Here is a 19,938-nt window from a genome sequence, read left to right on the forward strand (position 1 = left end):
CAGGAGCCTAGGAGTTCCTAGAAATTGCCAATAGCCCAGTCACGTCCAAAAGGGTGGAAGCAGGCGGGTCCACAAACTGAAAAAACAAAATTGCCACAAGACTAAGGACGCATGCCTCCCCACACCCCCGCCCCTCCCAGCCATGACCTTGGGGTTGAAGGTCTCCATTCCTAAAGGGTAGAACAGCTAAAGGATGCATGGTCTCCGAGGTACCCGTAATTCAGATGTCCTGCCTAGGGGTCGAGGGGCCCCGTACGCCTGTGCTGGGAACCTCAGCAGTAACCACTGTTTTTCCTCCAAGTTTAATTCAGTATCACAGGAGCACCAATAAATAGTTCCTTCCCGCCCCCGCAATCTTCCTCCCACCCAAGGCAGAGCCTCAGCGGCTGGCTTCCGGTCCGGGAAGACACCTGCAGCCCAGAACTGCGCAGCTCAGACCTGTCGAACCGCCGAGCCCACAAAATTCCCGGGAGAGTTCCAAAGGGGCTGGCCCAGGATTTCCAGCAGTGGGCGTGGCTTCGAGGCAGCGCGTGCGGGGCAGAGCCTCGCTGGGATGTCCCCCTGAGAGGATATGTTCACTCAGGGGTCGTGGTTCTCGTCAGCCGCTGTCACGATGACGTCCATCCAGATGCGCATGGCTTCTGGGCTTGGCGCCGCCATGTAGAAAAGGCGTTCGTAGGTTTTGACACAGAACGTTAGGCGAGGGTTCGGGCTCTGGAATAAGAAGCGGAGTGGAGATGGTTATGAGTCCACCCTAGTTGGAATCCCAGCCTTGCTATTTATAGGCTTTGTGGGGTTGGGCACGTTATTTACACTCCCTGAACGTTTCCCCATCTGTCTTCCTAAATGATGCTACCTACTTCGTTGGGTTATGAGGATTAAATGAATTAACACAGGAAGGCCCTTAGAATTATGGGAGCAAGAGGAATTCAAAAAGAGGATGGGGGCTTCCCTGGTGGCGCAGTGGTTGAGAGTCCGCCTGCCGATGCAGGGCACACGAGTTCGTGCCCCGGTCCAGGAAGATCCCACATGCCGCGGAGCGGCTGCGCCCATGAGCCATGGCCGCTGAGCCTGCGCGTCCGGAGCCTGTGCTCCGCAATGGGAGAGGCCACAACAGTGAGAGGCCCGCGTACCGAAAAAAGAAAAGAAAAGAAAAAAAAAAAGAGTACGGACCCATGTCCCAATCCCCCAGCCTACCTTCTCCTATATTAGAAATAAATACAGACATTCAAATTTCCCCTCCCCCCAAAATCTAGGTCCCCCTGGTTTGTAACTGGGAAACACCTAGTGTCTACAACCTATTTATTGAGTACCTAGTTGCCAACCCTGAATTAGGTAAATCCTTTATGTCCATTATCTGTTTCTAACCTTCTCAACTCTGAAGAAATGGGCTGAAGAGTGCCGATTCTGCAGGTGAGAAAACTAAGGCTGGAGAATGGAAGTCACTTTCCTGATGTCCCACAGCTCGGATTCCAGCCTAAGCTCTAAAAAGCCACAGTTGCTCTCCAGAGCTTTCTAAACATTGTATGTTTCTCGCACTGCACTTTTATTTTTTACTTATTTTTATTTTTTTGCACTTTTATTTTTATAAAAGTTCCAATTCCTGCGTCCTCTGGGGAAAAATAAATATGATATGACACCATGGGGTCCATCACCATTTGGCAATGATGGGCAGATGCCAACGAATGATCGTCTCCTTTAGATGCTCCCAGGCTGCCTCAGTCCTCACCCTGCCCAATTCAGACATTTATTCTCAACTTGGCATCTGCGTTTGCCAAATTTCTGCTCTAAAACTTTTGTTCCAAGAAAAATATCAGTGGGCTGAGAGCCAAAGACTAAGCTCTTGATTTTTGGTCCCTGCAGTGAAATGATCTGTTGGTTTCCTGTGCTGGATGGAGTAGGGGCTGTGGGTGGCCTTTCCCAAGGATAAGATCAGGCTTGACAGCCGGGGCTCCAACCAGGAGGGCAGAGCAGCACCAAGCAGGGGCTTCACCTTGAAGGCGCAGCGTAAGTGGTCGTAGTAGACTTCCTCAATGGCCTGGAAGTAGATGACGCCTTTGAGCTTGGTCTGTTCTTTGTCTGATGGAGGGAGGTGAGGGAGAAACAGAGCCAGTGAGAGGCGTGTATGGTGGGGGGAGCAGGGGAGTCACTGGGCCCAAGTCCCGAGACTGGGGTGGGGGTGAGGAACATGGTGGCAGAGTCTGTAGGTCCCTAAAGTACTGTGGTTGGGAGGTGAGTGCATGTTGACGGGAGACTAGGAGGGAGACTGGTGTGGTGACTGGACAAGACCAGAGAATGAGGTCTGGGGAGTTGGAATCCTAGGTCCCCTAGTGCCTTGGCCCCTGAGAAGGGCAGGGACTCAAGGAGGGATTCAGCGTCATTGATTCTCCTAGAGAGAAAGGAGGAGGGGCCTGGAACCCCAGATTTGTGGGCTGGGCACTGGCAATGCTCCTCTAGGGCACCTTAGGAAAATGGGGTCTGGGGAACCAGAGTGGTACAAAACTGTTACCCATGTTACCGAGGAGGGCTGGCTCACTAAAGGGGAAAGGGGCTGGGGATCCAGACTCGTGGGCCTGAGAGAGAAGGGGGCTGAGGGTGGGACGCCTAGGTTTCTGGGGTGAAAGTCTGTTGTGGTTTCTTCCAGGGTCCTGGGGGCCCGGGTCCCAAGGCAGCCAGGGTGGGCTTACCCGTGTAGTAGGCCAGGCGGCGGGCCTGGCGGTCAAAGCAGAACCACCGCTTCCTCCAGGTCTTGATACGGCCTCCCATCTTCACCAGGGGTCCGCGGCAGTAGCCCCCAGACACCCGTATGTGCGGGCAGCTTTCCGGGTTGTGGCCCCAGCGTTCCAGGTGTTGCCGGAGATCCAAGACCCGAGGGCCGGGAGGGCGGGATGGGGCTGTGGGCGGGGCCTGGGAAAGCAAGAGAAGGGGGCAGTGACTTCATGGGGTGGGGGGGCAGGTCCTGCAGCCTGGACGCCCCCGAGGGGTGCTGGTCAGAGTAGCTCGAGTATAAGGCCCGGCACAGCCTTTCATTAACAATGACGATCAAGATGATATTTCCAACAGCTAAAGCGATGAACTGACACTCTGCCCAGGGCTTTACCAGCGTCCGTTCCTTGACTCCCCACGGCCACCCTCGGGTCAGGGCTACTATGAGCCCCATTTTTCAGATGAGCACACTGAAGTACAGAGAGAAAATAATCCACCCGAGGTCACACAGAGCTTCTAAGTGGCAGAGCTGGGTGGCAAACTCAGGTCTTCCTGACCCTAGCGCTTACCCTGAAACACCGGAGATGTGTTAGAGAAGTGATGGACCCTGGTGGGACCCTCATCTACTGTCTCTGTAAAACAGGGACCAGATAGTGAGTGATCAATAAATGAGAGCTCTGTTTCCATCATTATTATTATTGTTATTATTCTTGTTGTGATGAAATTACTGATTATTACCTGTGCTAACAAAACACTTTATAGGTATAATCTGTGTCCCCTCAAACTCTCTTCAAGGGGTAAGTACATCATTGTCCCCATTTTACAGATGTGGAAACCAAGACTCCGAGAGGTTAAGTCACTAGGCCCAAGTCACACAGCCAGAGCTGACGAGCCAGGACTCCCCAGGCAGAGTGTCATCTCAGGAGGCCATAAAGGGGAGAAGAATGAAGGTGATCAAAGTGTCTACTGTTACAAGGCCCAGCCTGATCATACCTATTCTTCCCAAATGATCCCTGCAAAGAATGGTATGATCTCCGTGGTCAAACTGAGGCCTCAGACTTCAGCATGCAAGGGGACCCCCTAGGGATTTTGTTAAAATGCAGCCTGGGATTCAGTCATTCCGGGGTGGGGGTCTGGGGTGAGGGTGAGGTTCTGCACGTCTAACAAGCTCCCAGGGAACAGGGACGCCGATGCTGCTGGTCCGTGGACCACATTCTGAGTATCAAGGGCTGAAAACACTGAAGCAAGGCCAAAGCAAGAATGCATGAGAAACAGAGGTGAGACTCATTGGATGGAGACAGGGGAGAATGAGGAGGAGGGGAAATGGGGAGGAGCCGGGGAATGCACAGGAGGGGAAGGGGTGGTTAAAGGGGAACCCACCAGGGCTTCCCTGGTGGTGCAGTGGTTGAGAGTCCGCCTGCCGATGCGGGGGACGCGGGTTTGTGCCCCGGTCCAGGAGGATCCCACGTGCCGCGGAGCGGCTGGGCCTGTGAGCCGTGGCCGCTGAGCCTGCGCGTCCGGAGCCTGTGCTCCGCAACGGGAGAGGCCACAGCAGTGAGGCACCCACTGGGTCCTCTCACCAAATCCACACGGTAACACTCCTGATCACCACGTATGGAAGGTCCCACTCTGTGGCTGGCACTGTGCCAAGTGATCACCTTGTTGCCTCTCCAAAACAACCCATTATTGCCCCCATTTGACAGACGAGGAAACTGAGGCTTCTAGAGAGGAACTGACTCATCAAGGTCACCCAGGTAGGATGTGGGGGAGCCGGGCCCCAATCCGGGACAGCAGGGATGGGCTTGGGACTGTCAGCTCCCCCACTGCCCACCCATGTCACCTCCCTGGAACGCCTGTCCCTCTCGAAGCCTCAGTTTCCCTACACTGAAACTCGGTGGTGATCACAGCACCCTCCACATGGGGCTGTTTCACGGATGAGCTCGCTGCTGTCAGGCTCCCTGACCTGGTGATTCCACTTCCAGGTGCGAATCCCAGAGACACACTTGCTCACGGGCACGAGAAGGCAGCTTGAGCCGTAAGGGGGTGGGGTGGGGGGGACAGTGCAGTCAACAGGGAACCGTTTAATAAATGATGATGCTACACAGCAGGAGTGCTTCATTTTTAATGAGGTAGAGCTTATGCCTGAAACCGGAAGGCCCCACTGCCCTTCCCAATTTATTTTATTCCTGAACTCTTATCAGCACCTGACGTGCTACTTATTTTACTTACTGACGCTGCTTTTTGTCTCTCTCCCCTGCTACACGCCAGCTTCTCCAAGGGCAGGGATTGTCACTCTGGCCACTGCTATATAACCCAGGGCCTACCACGCAGTAGGCCCTCTGTAAATACTGGGTTGAAAGGAATAAGAATATGCCAAATGGTTGAGAGAACCAAAAGCAGGTTGGGAATGATGTACTCGATTACAAGGAAAATAAATTCACCAAATATGGTTTGATCGGTGTATGTAGGAAAGTATTAAAAAAAAAGATTTGAACGCTTCTCCGCGATAGAAAACACCTGCACTTCCGGAGGTAAGATGAGGGGAACTTCACTTTCCCCAATTCTGAAGTGTCTGTTATAACAAAAAGTATTCATGTTCTTAGTGTAGGTAGAAATAAAATTTTAATAAGGAGCTGTCAGCTAAATCCAGAGTGTGAGAAATTCTACAGGATAAGTGACTTTTCCCACAAATTAATGGTATTTTTTAAAGCAGGGAGGGAGGACTCTATCTCAGGGTTTTAAAAGACATTCGAGGACACGCCACGAATACAGACGATCCTGATGGGAACAGGAACTAGGCCTTTCGAGTTCCCTTTCCACTTGCCAAGCCCAGGATACCTTCCTGTGCCGTTGGAGGAGACTGACAGGGTGAGATAAGACAGGGCAGAGGCCAGGGTAGCAAGACAGACCAGGGGAGTAGTGGTTGGGGAGGGTTAGGGGTGGGACTGACCATGATAGCAGGTACAGGGGGGTCTGAGGCACCTTCCGTGCTCCTTCTTGTCCCTTCCTGTGAGTGCAGAAAGAAAACATCAACGAGAATGCTAACCAATAATAAGTGGGAAAAACGTACTGGGTTCCTGGGTCCTGAGGGAGGAGGGGTCAGGGGCCTGGACTCCTGGGTCTGAAGGAGGAGGGGACAGGGGTCTGGATCCTGGGTCTAAGCGGGGAGGGGCCGGGGGCCTGGATCCTGGGTCTGAGAGGGGAGGGGCCGGGGGTCTGGAACCTGGGGCTGAGGGAGGAGGGAGGGGCTGCCGTCTCACCCTGGCCTGGAGCAGCCGCTCCCTCTCTGCCACAGCCTGCTGCAGGAGGTGTTCCATACGGGCAATGTCCAGGTGGAGGGCCCCACAACTGGGAGCAGAGAACAGAGACGCGCAGGTTACAGCAGCCCGACTTCTTCCCCCCATCTCCCCACCTTCTCCCTGATGTCTCACCTATTTCTGGGGCCACAGTTCAGCAGCTGATAGAGGGGGTGTCTCCCGGAGTCTCTGGCTGAGGGCGGGAGGGCCGAGGCCTTCAGGGCTCCTGTGGGGAGAAGGGCTGGGGGGCTGGGATGCTACCCTGTCTAAGCCCCTCCACCTCTACCCCAACAGAGGCAACCAGGTTCCTCCATCCTGTGCTGCAGGAGGGTGGTTAACGGGGGAAGAGCCTACGCAGGGGAGGGGTACGTACTCACCAGTACAATAGAAGGACAGAGGCCGGGGGGATCCCCTCTGGCTCACTCTCTCTCCCCTCTTCCGGGGCAGACTTCCAGTCCCCTGGAGGCCAATGGAGCCCTGAAAACACACAACGCCCACGCACACAAGAAAAGATGCTGAGGCTCCACCATGAAGCTGGAGAACTGCCAAGTAAAACCACCGTCTCACTGGCACAGATCAAAACGCCACTGCAAACGTGATGCTGAGTGAAAGCAGCCAGTTACAAAGGACCACATGGTGTAACGTCCAGAACGGGCAGATCCAGGGAGACAGGAAGTGGGTTAGCGGTTTCCAGGGCCTGGGAGGAGAGGGGAACTGAGGGGTGATGGCTAAAGGGTATGAGGTTTCTTTAGGGATAATGACTATGTTCTCAAATTGATTGTGGTGATGGCTGCACAACTCGGTGACTAAAAACCCCTGAATTGTACACTTTAAACGGGTGAATTGTAGCACAGGTGAACTATATACCTTGATAAAACTGTTAAAGAAAACCCCAAAAGCCCGCAGTGTTGATGGGAGTGTGCGAAACCCAGGTGTGCTCCCACAATGCTGGGGGCCGTTTTATTGCAACAACCGTTATGGAGGCCAGTTTGGCTCCTTTTTTAAAGTCAATGAAAAAAAAAAAAAAGAAAAGGAAAAGAAAAACAAACAAAAACAGAAAAGAAAATCAAAATGACAAATGCATAGGTAAGTTTGAGCCCCAATTCCACTTCTAGGACTATATCTGTGGAGACACTCAGACATGTGCAAAATGACCTGATTTCAAGGTTAATCCCCAAAGATGCCCGGAGACCACCTAAGTGCCCGTCAAAAGGAGGCAGGGATAAACTAGGGATCATCTGCATGGAGGAAAACTCCAAAGCATATATAAAAAGGAGGAGGATGCTGTTTATATCAGACAGAATAACAGGGCTTCCCTGGTGGCACAGTGGTTGAGAGTCCGCCTGCTGATGCAGGGGACGCGGGTTCGTGCCCCGGTCCGGGAAGATCCCACAAGCCGCGGAGAGGCTGCGCCCGTGAGCCATGGCTGCTGAGCCTGCGCGTCCGGAGCCTGTGCTCCGCAACGGGAGAGGCCACAACAGTGAGAGGCCCGCGTACCGCAAAAACAAAAACAAAAAGAGGGGGAAAGTATATACATGACTGTTTAAATACAGAGGATCTCTGGGAAGACGGGAGACACTAGTAACCCTGGCCACCCCTGGGAGGTGAACTGTGTGGATGAAAACAATGGTGGGAAAGGTCTTTTCTCTGACTACCCTCCCATGACCTTTGAACTTGGAACAAAAGGAATATTAGTTCAAAAAATAATAATAAACATGATAACCAAATGCAACCTGTGTTCCTAGATCAGAAAAAAATTTTTTTTCTTTTTTTGTTTTTTGCTTAAAAAAAATTGTGGGACAATTGGCAAAAATATGAATCACATCTGTGGACTTGAATAATATTGTCTCAATGGTAGCTTCTGAATGTGGTCGCTGTACTGTTGTTATGTACGAGAATGGCCTTGACCTTAGGTAATAAAAGTAGAAGTATTTAGGGGTAAAGGGGAATCATGCTTCAGGAAAGAATAATAAACTGTGTGTGTGTATGTGGGTGGGTGTGTACAGAGAGAGAATAAGAAAGCAAATGTCAAATGTGGTAAAATGTTAATCACAGAATCTGGGTGACAGGTATGCAGGAATTCTTTCTACTATTCCTGCAATTTCTGTAAGTCTTAAATCATTTCAAAATAAAAAAAAACTACCAAAAAATGAAAACAAAATTATTTGAGAGTAATCAAGACAGAAAACTGAAATAATTTCTTAAAGAAAAAAAAGAGCAAAAACTCTGTGTGGATAATAAAAATAAATAAGTGGCATAATTTGAACACCAGTAGGGATACTCACTGCTCAAATATATGTAATCCACAAGTTAATAATAATACTAAAATAAAAATTGCATTGGTCACCTTGGAGGATGCAGGAGAACCAACTCTATTCTGAAGACAGGAGAATGAAGTGAAACCATTAAGCATTTTCCCTGCATTTCTTACAAAAACCATATCCCTGGGTAACCAAATAATTAATGAAGGCAAGTCCCTCTCTTTCTTTTCTTTTTTTTTTTTGGCCGCACCACCCGGCATGCGGGATCTCAGTTCCCCTCCAGTAGAAGCTCAGAGTCCTAACCACTGGACCGCCAGGGACCCCCTGGATGTGATTTTCTAGATTCGTATTATTTTAAAACGTTTTTTAGAATAGTGACTAACATTTATCAAGTGCCTAACAGTGTACTTGGCCCTCGGAAGACCATTTCAGCTTATAAAAGCCCTGGGAGTCGGGAAAGTTTCGCTCTGCTTCACAAAGAGGAAACCGAGTCCCAAGTTCCTGTGGTTCTTCACTCTTTCCTGCCTTCAACTGATATTCCCAGCATTCCCCAGCTGAGAGACCTCAGATTGTTGGCACTGAGGGAAGAGGTGGGTAAGAGAGACCCAAGCCTTGTCTCCATGGCGCTGACATTGTAGGAACTGAATGAGCCATCGTATAAATAAGTGTATCATCAGAAATTGCTGTTAGTGAAGAGTGTGTTATAAAACGGTGATATAAAAAAGGATCACCTTCCAACTGGAAGACCAGGAACAGCCTTCTGAACGCTGGACCTAAGGCCCAAAAGATAAGAGCTGGCCAGGGGAAACTCCCTGCGAGTCCAGCGGTTAGGACTCCGGGCTTTCATTGCCAAGGCCCTGGGTTTGATCCCTAGTCAGGGAACTAAGATCTCACAAGCCCTGTGGCGGGGCCAAAAAAAAAAAAGTTGGCCAGGGGAGACTGAGGGGAAGGGTGTTCCAGGTGGCAGGATCAGCAAGTGTAAAGGCCCTGAGGCAGGAACAAGTATGGAGTGCTGGTGGGTCAGTGCTCCTACAGCTGAGCAGTCAGTACAGGAAGGGGGATGGTGAGAGGTGGGCAGGGGTCAGACCACACAGGGACTTGTGGGCCATGGTGAGGAGACTGGGGGAATCATGGAAGGCTTTTGGTGGGAAGAGCTGAAGTAGGAGGGATGAAGATCACTCTGGTTGTTGTTTGGGGAATAAATTATTGGGAGACAAAAACTAAAATAGAGAAAACCGGTGAGGAGGCTGGTATAGGGTCACTAAAACCAGAGATGAGGGTGGGAGTGGGTGGAATAAGAATGATAAAATTACAATAATACCAATCAGTATAACTCTAATCACAGTAACAGGTGCCCACATTACTGAGCACCTGTTATGTGCCAGGCATCAATCACACTAAGAGTTTTAATGCATTAACCAATGAATACTGTTATTATTCCCATTTTGCAGCTAAGTAAGTTGAGGCACAGAGCTGTCTCTAAGGTCAGCCAGCTAGGAAGTGGCAGAACAGGTACTGGAACCCAAGGTACTCTTAGTCATCACATGATCCTGGCAAGAAGGTATAGAATTTGAGAAGGATTTAATAGGACTTGGAGGGAGAGAGAGGAAGGGGCAAGGAGGAGTCATTTGTTAATCCCTGCATTCATTTATCCACTTGTTTACGGTTTATCTGGCTGAGTAAATAAACACTCCCTGGGCTCCTCATGTATCCCGAGGTCCCCGGTCGCTCCCTCTGAGCTGGTGCTAACCAGTCACCCACTTAGGTTCTGAAGGATCCCTGAGAAATCCTCATCTCCCGAAAGGCACAGGCTGTGGAAACAGGCAGCCTGGCTTCAAACCTAAGCTCTGCTGCTTAGCTGGGTGTGTGACTTTGGTAAGTCACGGCTCTTCTCGGGGAGATTCCCCCTCTGTAAAGTGAGCAACGTCCCGCTGCCCTGCCAGGGCTGATGCAAGGATTCAACGAGTGACCTCATGCAAAACACACAAAAGAGTGCCCAGCACGGCTACCAGCGTCCAGGGGTCAGTGTCTGGCCCCCAGGTGACACCCAGGTGCAAGGTGCGTGTGGGATCCACGCCGGTGGGTATAGGGTGCACCTGGCCTTAGAAGTTCCATGTACACAGGAGCCAATGACTCAGGTAACACCTCTATAGGAATGGACCCAGCTTCCCACCAAGTATTTATAGATACGCAATTTACTTATAAGGGTCATATTTACCCTAAGTCACGTTGCCTGGCAACACAGCTGACCGTCCACCTTTATCAAGCTTCCAGCTAGAAAGTTAAAAGCTCTGCTAACCCTTTACCCAGATAATAACAAGACCTACTTCTGCAGGTTCTGCTGAGCAAAAAATAAAATTATATATACATAAAATTTCATGAATATGTAACGTATATTATTGAATTGTATATCCATGAAACAATAATTATATAATATAATATTAGTATATAATAATATAATATATATGAGGTTGAAGCACTTCAAACTGTCAGTATTTGACTGTTTCTCACCTCCAAATAATAGCAACTTCATGTGGCTCGAAGGCATAAGATGGTTTTGAGCAGATCCTGGCCTACGTTAAGCTCTTAAAATTAATATTAATATGAATATTGTTAATATTAATTAATAAGATAATGTTGCATATTATATTAGACAATAGAAACAATTAAATATTATAACAGACAACATTAATTAGATAATAATTGATATTAATTTGTTATTATTATTGTGGGTACAAAGACACACATACATGGATCTTCCTAACAGCATTGCTTAAACTGCAAAAAAACTCCAATCGCTGTCCTCAGAGGGAGGGCTGGCTCAGTGCCTCCACATAGAAGTGTGTGCCACACAGAAGCTCAGAGTGGTTCAGAGCATAGGCTCTGAAAACAGAGTGCCTGGGTTCAAATCCCAGCTCTGCCGCATACTAGCTGGTTAAGAAACTTCCCCTTTCTGCCTCAGTTTCTTCATCTATAAAATGGAAAGAAGAACCCAACTTGTAGGGTTGTTGCAAAGACTAAATGAGTGAATCCACGTGAGGCATTTAAAACAGTGCCTGGCATGCTATGAAGACTCCACAAATGTTAACTGTCATTATGGTTGTTATTGTTTATATCATTATTACAGAGCCATTGAAAAGGAAGCGGCAGCTCTAAATGTCTCAGTGGAAAACAATCTCCACGACAGTCTTAAGCTAGAAAATAAAAGCCAACTAGTAGCTAATAGACATGTTTCTGAAAAAAACATTTACATGATAGAAAAAGAGCTCCCAATTTCTAAGCGCTGGCCCCCTATCCACATGACTGAAACAAAACTCTTTTCATTGACTATTCACCCCTACCTCACACATAGCACTCTGCCACTGTCTACTCTATTTCATTTTAAAAGGTGGTAGCCGGAATTCCTTGGTGGTCCAGTGGGTGACACTCCACACTCCCAATGCTGGGGGCCCAGGTTCCATCCCCGGGTTTCATCCCTGGTCGGGGAACTAGATCCCGCATGCCGCAACTAACAGTCCTCATGCCACAACTAAAAAAGATCTCACATTCTGCAACAAATATCCCGCGGGCCACAACTAAGACCCAGCGCAGCCAAAATAAATAAATAAATAGATTGATAGATAGATAAATAAATATTAAAAAAAAAGTTGGTAGCAACATACTCAATAAATGTTTTAACCCACTAATAAGCTGGGATCCCCGGCTTTAAGAAGATCTGGAGGAAAGGATATTCAGGAAACAAGTAGCTGCCCTGCTTTTGGGGAGGGAGCCAGGGGCCAGTGGGGTGGGGGGAGGAGGCCTTCTTATCAATATGCCCTGTTGGGTGGCTTTTAAAATTTACACCTGGGTAGGCACAGTCCCATTTCTCCAGGGGAGGGGTGGGGTGTTAGGCAGAAGAAAGAAAATGAATAATAAAGCTGGAGGCTGATAAACATTAATACCACTTGATCGGCCTTCCCTCTCCCCCAGGTGCACCGCAGAGAAAGCCACAGTTACCAGTGAGACCCGGGGTGACGAGGCATTGGGGGGGCACCTGGAGGGAGCTGTGAACGGAGAAGAGGCAGGAAGAGGTGGCGGCGGCAGCGTGAGCAGTGGGGTCCTGGAGAACCAGCAACTGGCGATTTGTCTTCTGGGTGAACAGGAGCTGCAGGAGAACAGGTGGGGTGGCTGGCCACTGGAAGGATGCTCTGGCCCAAGCCTCCAGAGCCAGCCCATTTCTTGGATGGAAAAACAAAGGCTCAAAGTCCCAAGAGAGCTGAAATGTGGTCTTGGTGAGGGAGGACTATGGGCAGAGATGTCTGGTTCCCTGAGGAACCTGGAGGCTGGACCTCCTGCGTCCCAGGGGGAAAAGGGATTAGGGGTTGAGAATCGTGGATCCCAAGGGAGAAGGGGGCAGGGCGCCTGGACTCCTGGGTCTGAGGGAGGAAGGGGCTGACAGTCGCATGAAATCCCCATACCTTGGTGAGGGCCTGGCTGGGCTCAGAGAAGTCCTCGCCAGGGGTTCCCTGAAGGCAATTAAGCTTGAGAAGTCTGCTCCGTTCCTAGGGGACAGCAAGACATCAAGGGCTGCCACGCCTCAGGGTCGGAAAGGGCCATCCCAGCAGCTCTCCCTGATGCCAGGAGACACCTGGGGTGCAGGGAGGCAATGGGATGCCCTAGGGGGAAGTGAGGCAAGTGGGACAGGTGCCTGGGGTGAACTTACCTGGGTCAGGGCCTGAAGGGCCTCCTCCTTCTTCTGGCTCAGCCCCCGGCTCTCAGCTGCCATCTGCTCCCCCAGTGACTTGAGCTGCTCCTCCAAGACCTGGATCCGGCGCTGCAGGGCACCCCCAGAATCAGGGGTCAGCTGCCCCAGGGTCCCCAGGCTGGTTTCCCCAGAATCAGGTCCTCCTTGAGAGCTTGGGGCTTGTTCCACCCCATAACAGAGACCCTGGCATTTGGGTGCCTGGGAGGGGGTGGGGGACTTAGAGTTAACCTCCGTGGTGTCCTCCTCCCCTTTGGGGGGGTCCAGAGAGACTTGAAGTTGAGTTGGAGGGATGGAGGATCCAAAATCCAGAGACCGAGGGAGACGGAGACACAGAGAAAGTCACCGTTGCCAAGAACAGAGAGAGAAAGAAAGGGAAAGACAGAGACAAACCAGAAGAGATACAGAAAAGAACCAAGACAGACCCCAAAAGACAGAGATGCAGAGATAAGACAGAAACAGCACAGAAACAGACAGAAGCTGTGAGACAGAAATGGGAAAAGAGACAGTGACAGGAAAAAGGTCCAGAAATAGAGGTGGGGAAAGGAGACCCACATTAGAACTTTCTAAGCCAAAACCCTGGGAACCTTTGTATTTTTTTTTTTAACCTTTGTATTAAATACAGTCAAAATGTTGCTTTTTCCATTGAGACTTGTCAGACCCTTGAATGTGAAGTCCCCAGAAAGGACTAGTGAGAGCATCATTTGGGATGAGGGCTTGAGAGGCAGGGAGCCTAGTGGCGAAGATCTAGTGGGTTCAGATCCCAGCTCTGTCCTTTATGAACTAAGTGACCTTGGAAAAGATTACTTGAGCACCTTGACCTTGAGTTTCTTCACTTATAAAATGGGAAAAAATCTTAAGACGTGTCTCCCAGGATTGTTGTAAGGATTCAATGACTCAATATTCGTGAAACATTTAGGACCAGCACATGGTAGATGCTCAATAAATGTCAGCAACTGTCATTACTATTTTGAAGTACGTGACACAGGGAAGACACGAGGACAAAGAAGGGAGCAGAGGAGACAGAGGGCAACGGCGAGGGAGGCAGGGCTAGCCCAGCCCGACTCACCCTGTGCTGCACCACGCTGGCCTGGAGTTCCTGGACCTTGGGGTCTAGTGCCCGGGCCCTGGGACTGTCCCAATCCTCCTCCCACTGGCTCTCCCGCTCCAGCTGCTGGAATTCCAGGTCCTCATAGGCACGCTGGGCCACATCCAGCTGTTCCTTCATCTGTGGGGGAAACACAAAAAGGCTGGAGGCCTGAACCCCTAGGAACCAGGAGGGTAGTGGGCTGGGACCGGGAATCCTGGGCAATGAGGGAGGATGGGGCTGAGGATCTAGATTCCAGAGTCCTGGGGGTTAGGGAGCTGGAGCCCGAGCTACTAGGTGGGTGGGAAGCAGAGGACTGAGGGCCTGGATGTCTGGGTCCTGAGTGGCCTGGACACCGGGTCCCTGAGTGGGTCCAGTGGACCCTCACCTCCTGCACTCCCTGCAGAAGCCGCTCACGCTGGTCTTCCGGCTGCAAGTCGAGCTGCCCCTGGGCCTCCCGGAGTCTCTGGCGAAGACCCTCCACACGATCCCGCTCCTGGCTCAGGTGCCTCTGTTCCTGAATGAACAACCAGGCTCTTAGCCTCAGCCTGAGCCCAGGGAGGGAAACAGAGGCCAGCGGGGGCCAGGCCAGCCAGATCTCAAATCCCTCCCTGTCTGGGATGTTGGCTCTATGAGGGCAGGGACCCTGTCTGATTGGTTCACACTTACACAGGCCCACCCAGGGCAGGTGTCAAGTAAACAGCTGTTTAAGAAATGAATGAGGGGACAGATGAATGGATAAAGAAGATGTGGTGTATATATACACAATGGAATATTACTCAGCCGTTAAAAAATGAAATAATACCATTTGCAGCAACACGAATGGAACTAGAGATTATCATACTAAGTGAAGTCAGAAAGAGAAAGACAAATACCATATGACATCACTTATATGTGGAATCTAAAATATGACACAAATGAACTAATCTACGAAACAGAAACAGACTCACAGACATAGAGAACAGACTTGTGGTTGCCAGGGTTGGAGATGGGGGAGGGATAGATTGGGAGTTGGAGTGAGCAGAAGCAAACTATTATATACAGAATCGATAAACAACAAGGTCCTACTATATAGCGCAAAGAACTATATTCAATATACTGTGATAAACCATAATGGAAAAGAATATGATGAAGAATGTATATACATATACATGTAACTGAATCACTTTGCTGTACAGCAGAAATTAACACAACATTGTAAATCAACTATATTTCAATTAAATAAGTTAAAAAAATGAATGAGGGAATGAGTGCAAAATATATCCAGGCTGGGTGATTGATACTGGGGACCCAGAAGGGGGTCTGACCTGGGCCCTGTGCTCCAGCAGGGGACACAGCCAGTTACAGTCTGGGACAATCAGGGCAGTGAAACACAGAGACTGTGGGAACCCAGAACGCGGGGAGCAATTTCTACTGGGGTAATCCTAGGCTTCCTGGATGTGAGGATTTTAAGGTGAGTCTCAAAAAAACAGGGAGTATCTGGGAATTCCCTGGCGGTTCAGTGGTTAGGGCCCCATGCTTCATTGCAGGGGGCATGGGTTCGACCCCAGGTCAGGGAACTAAAATCCCACATGCTGTGTGGCGTGGCCGGAAAAAAAAAACCAAAAAAACAGGGAGTATTTAGACTAGTGGAGACAGAGGGGGCTGGAAGGGCATTTTGGATAGAGGGGAACAGCATGGAGCAAATGAATGGAAGTTGAAAAGTACAGGAAGTGTAGGGACAAACTCTGGCCAAGAAGGGAGAAGGTGGGGTAGAGGGAAGAGATGGGGAGCACAGGTGGGACATGACAGTGGAAAGGCAGGCAAGGTGCAGCTCACATTCGGTTTGGCCCACCAGGCTGAGGAGCCCTTATCCTGGGGCAATGGGGAGTCATAGAAGGATTGAAAGGATCTAGGTGTGGAATCATCCCTCTGGGAGATAGGCTTGAGGGGTTGAGACCAGCTCCTTCATGAGTCCTCCAAGCAATGAGTGAGGTGAGGTCTGAGCAGAGCAGATGTAAAGGAGACAGATTAGAAAGAGAGGTTCAGGGAGCACAAAGAACAGGACATGGTGACTGACAGGCTTGGGGTGAGACATAAGGAGGCACACAGAGCGAGGCTCAGGACTCTGACCTGGTGGCCAAAGGGACAGTGAGACAGGGACAGTGTGGAAAAGGGAGTTGCTGAGGTCAGCTTTGGATAAGGTGAATGAGAAGGGGCCAGACTCCTGAGTCTGAGGGAGGAGGGGCTGGGGGCCTGGACTCCTGGGTTAGAGGGAGGAGGAGCTGGGGTCTGGAATCCCAGGTCCTGGGGGAGGAAGGAGCTTCTAGGAACCAGTATCCTAGGAAGTGGGACACGTAGGTCTACATTTTGAGAGGGAAATCAGGGCTGGGAGAAATATAGGCTCTTTGAAGTAAACGAAGACTCAGGACCCAGCCCCAGGAAATTCCAATATATAAGGGCAAAGAGAGAGTTTGATAGAATTACAAAGTTACCATTTTCCAACCTATAGTGCCAGCTGGTCCAAGCAATGACCACCAATGGATGTTAAAGCCTTTAGGTAAATAACTATTACGAAGGGATCAGACTGACCTCACTGAGGTCTGGAGGACCAGAGACAATGTCCCCCTGACCCAGCACACAGGAAGCACTACAGCACATCTGAATTTGACCCAGCCTCTACATCTAACCAACCACCCGCTTCCAGGAAGAGAAATGAGATAAAGGACACCCCAGGCATGCAACCGGTCACACACTGACCATGGAACAGAAGACTTGGTTTCTCCAACAAATAGTACAGTAAGCAGGGACCATTAGACGTGAAACAATACACACAAGGCATTTCACCAACTACAATATACTGGCCTTTGGGGGACCAGATTCAAACAGCCAACTGTTAGCTGTTTTTGAGACAACCTCGGACCCATGAAAACTGACTGGAAATGAGACGGTGTTAAGAACTTTAATTCTTCAGGTGTGACAATGATATGGGGATAATGTTTTTTAAAAGGAGTTCTTATCTGTAAGATAAAAACTAAAGCATTTACAGGCAATATGATGTCTGGGATTGGCTTTCAAAACTAGGGACAGGGAAGCCAATTGGGGGATAGGAAACAGGAACGGAGGATTAATCCCTGCTGAAGCTGGGGAGCACGCCACCTGGCAGCCCATCTGACTCCTCTATCTTTGTTGGTTTGATGTTTTTCACAATATGACATTTAAAGAGCAGAGAGAGATGGGGCAAAGGAAGATGAAGCAGTGAGTCAGGCCCTAAAGTCATGGACAAGGAGGGAGGAGGGAAACAGGAAGAGGCATAGGCCCACTCCCCGCGCCCTGCCCCCAGCCCCCAGCCCAAGGATCCCCGTTTGGGGAATGGGGATAACCTCAGGGCCCAGGGCCCAGAAGCACCACAAGGAATGTCTATCCAACAAGGAAGAAAACTGAGGAGGAAGACACAGCAGGGCAAACAGACCTGTTCCCGCTGCTCTTGGACGCCCTTTTCTGAGTCCACCTGCTGCCCCAGCAGTTCCCAGAGCTGCTCCTCCTTGCGCCAGACGGCCACTCGCTCCCCAGCCAGTTCACCCCGAAGCAGGGCCACCTCCACCTCCATCTGCGGAGAGAATATAAGGCCTGGGACCCAGAGGCCTGGGTCTGAGTAGGAGGGGGCTGGGGGCTCGGACGCCTGGGTCTGAACAAGGGACCTGTGAATCTGAACTCCTGGATTCGGAGAGAGGATGGAGCTGGGCTCCCGCAGTTGGAAAGGACCGGGAGTCTGGCCCTGCGGGGTTCCCCAATAGTTGGGGGCAGAATTCCCAAGAGGTCTGCAGCCTCACCTGGATCCTCAGTTCCTTCCTCTGACGCTGTAGCTCCCTCACTCGCTGCTCCAACAAAGCCACGCGAGTCAGTGCCTCCAACTGCTGGGCTCTAAGCCGCCGCGCCGCCCCTCGCACCCCTTCCCCAGCCTGAGAGGCTGCGGGTGGCGTGGCCGGGATCTGAACGGAAGGCGAAGCCTCCACCTGCGGTAGAAGAGGGCGTGGTCAATTGGGGAGGACTCGCCCCCTGCAGTCACTAAATAGGTCTGTTCTCCATCCCAAACATCCCCTCAGGCGGTCTGAGTCGGCGTTTAACTCTACCACCAAGTTCTTTTAATTCAAGGAGGGGAAGGTGCAGGTCCAGGGATCGCTCGGCCCCGGGAGGTGGCCCAGGGGCTCGCAGTGCCCAGGGGCACAGAGCCGACACAGGATGGTGTTTCTTTTTCTTTATCCAGTTCCCATACTCTTGGCGTCACGTCTTCGAAGGTCCTGCATCTCTTTCTCTCCCCCCGGGTCTCCTTGAGTCTTTCCCCCTTTTATCTGGGCTTCATCTTCCTGACCCAGTATCTGTCTTCCGTCTCTGAAGCGCTATTTCTCTTTCTCCCTTGGAGTATCTCCGTCTCTCAAGGTTTCTCTGTCTCTCTTTCTGTTTCTCTGAGCATCTTTGTTTCTGAGTCTGTGTCTCTATCCCCATCTCTCTGAGTCTCTGTCTCTGGTCTTTCAGTGTCTCTAACTCTTTTGGGTCTGTCTCTCAGTCTCCCTGTCTCTGGGTCTCTGTCTATCTGGTTTTTCTATACCTGTCTCTCTGTGTCTCTGTCACCCGTTTGGGTCTGTCTCTCTGGGTCCCCCCGTGGCTCTCGCCCTCCGGGTCCCTCACCGCATCGCGGCTGCTCTCCGTGCTGCTGCCTTCTCCCGCTTCTTCCTCTTCCTCCGTCTGCTGCTCAGCCCCTTGGCCGCTCGGAAGCTCTGCTGGGGCCTCGGGCACCTCTTGCTCGCGGGAGTCCTCGGGGAGCTCCCGGGGCTGGGCGGCCCCTTGAGATCGGACCTCCGCGTCGCACTCGGGGACCGCGGGCGGCGGGGTCCCCTCGTCCGGGCTGCTCCGTGTCTCCATGGCCTCTGCGGACTCCTGTCGGGTGGGCGGAGCCTGGAGTTCGGGAGGCGTGGCCCGGTAGCGTGGGGGCGGGGCCCAGGAGGGCTCAAGGCCCCGCCCGAAAGCTCTGGAGAGCGCTCCAGAGGCGGGGCCTAAGAGTTCAAAGGAGGCGACTGAGCATTCCTGAGGCTCGGCCTGGAGTTTCTAGGGGCGGGGTTCGATGGCTCGTGGGGCGTCACTCCCTCGGAGGCTTGACCAGAATTTGAGTCCGGGGTCCTAGTCCGCCCCCTACCGGCCTCTCCCTGCTATCCAGGTGTCGAGCCTTGTACTCTCCCAGCAGCCCCGCACAATCCCTTGGACCACTTTAGAGGGACCCCAACACCTTCTCCTTCGCGGACTCAGGAGTCGGGTTCCGCCGCGTCCTCTCTGGAGCCCAGTAATCTCAGCTCCGACCCCACTGTGCAAGGGAGCGGGCCCCCTGCCGCCTCACCGAGGGATCCAGGAGTCGGGGCTCCTGGTCTCCCTCTGGACGAACCAGGGGCCTTGAATCCTCGGCTCCTCCTGGAGCTAGATTCCAGAACTCCAGCCCCCTCCACCACCCAAGCCCTGGCCCCCTCACCGGCTCAGGCTTCGGCGCGCTCCCTTCTGCGCTCCGGCGCTGCAGTTTCTGCCCACTAGACAGGTGGCTGGAGAAGAGGGAGGAGAGAGGCTGCTCTGTCCCCCTTCCCAGCAGCCCGGAAGTGGATGGGGACAACAGGTTCAACAGCTCTCGAGGGAGGAGGGAGCGACCAGCTTGCCCCGCCCGCAGCCGCGGCATCCGGCCATCCCGGCCCCACCCTCGGAAAGCCCAGCATGACGACCCCCCAACTCTGCCTCCAGCACCCCCATTCCTCCCCCCTGGAGGGCCAGGCGCCTTGGTCACCTATGTATAATGTCCAGACCCTGGGAATCCTGAAAGGAAGAGAG

The 19,938-nt window shown here is 51.5% G+C and overlaps 1 protein-coding gene across 7 annotated transcripts; it reads right to left on the minus strand.

Annotated features, from left to right (window-relative positions):
* Positions 1 to 283: 283 nt before the first annotated feature.
* PHLDB3 (pleckstrin homology like domain family B member 3) lies at positions 284 to 19,733 on the minus strand. Of its 7 annotated transcripts, none has more exons than XM_019932968.3 (16): positions 19,592 to 19,726; positions 18,760 to 19,124; positions 17,904 to 18,086; positions 17,543 to 17,680; positions 14,480 to 14,608; positions 14,074 to 14,232; positions 12,966 to 13,076; positions 12,721 to 12,804; positions 12,297 to 12,407; positions 6,380 to 6,479; positions 6,138 to 6,243; positions 5,967 to 6,054; positions 5,657 to 5,713; positions 2,688 to 2,907; positions 1,994 to 2,079; positions 284 to 714 (listed from the first exon to the last, which is right to left on the minus strand). In XM_019932968.3, exons 2-16 carry the CDS (start codon positions 18,991 to 18,993, stop codon positions 580 to 582), a joined length of 1,941 nt encoding a protein of 646 aa, XP_019788527.2. In that variant the 5' UTR covers positions 18,994 to 19,124; positions 19,592 to 19,726; the 3' UTR covers positions 284 to 579. The 7 variants fall into 7 exon arrangements, with proteins under 7 accessions (XP_019788527.2, XP_004321835.2, XP_073652012.1 ...); XM_004321787.4 differs by having other exon boundaries at positions 6,138 to 6,228; positions 19,592 to 19,725; XM_073795911.1 differs by lacking the exon at positions 284 to 714 and adding an exon at positions 721 to 1,086 and having other exon boundaries at positions 19,592 to 19,730.
* Positions 19,734 to 19,938: the final 205 nt, after the last annotated feature.

Source organism: Tursiops truncatus, chromosome 19 (assembly GCF_011762595.2).
Source record: "Tursiops truncatus isolate mTurTru1 chromosome 19, mTurTru1.mat.Y, whole genome shotgun sequence".
Taxonomy (NCBI): Eukaryota; Metazoa; Chordata; class Mammalia; order Artiodactyla; family Delphinidae; genus Tursiops; species Tursiops truncatus.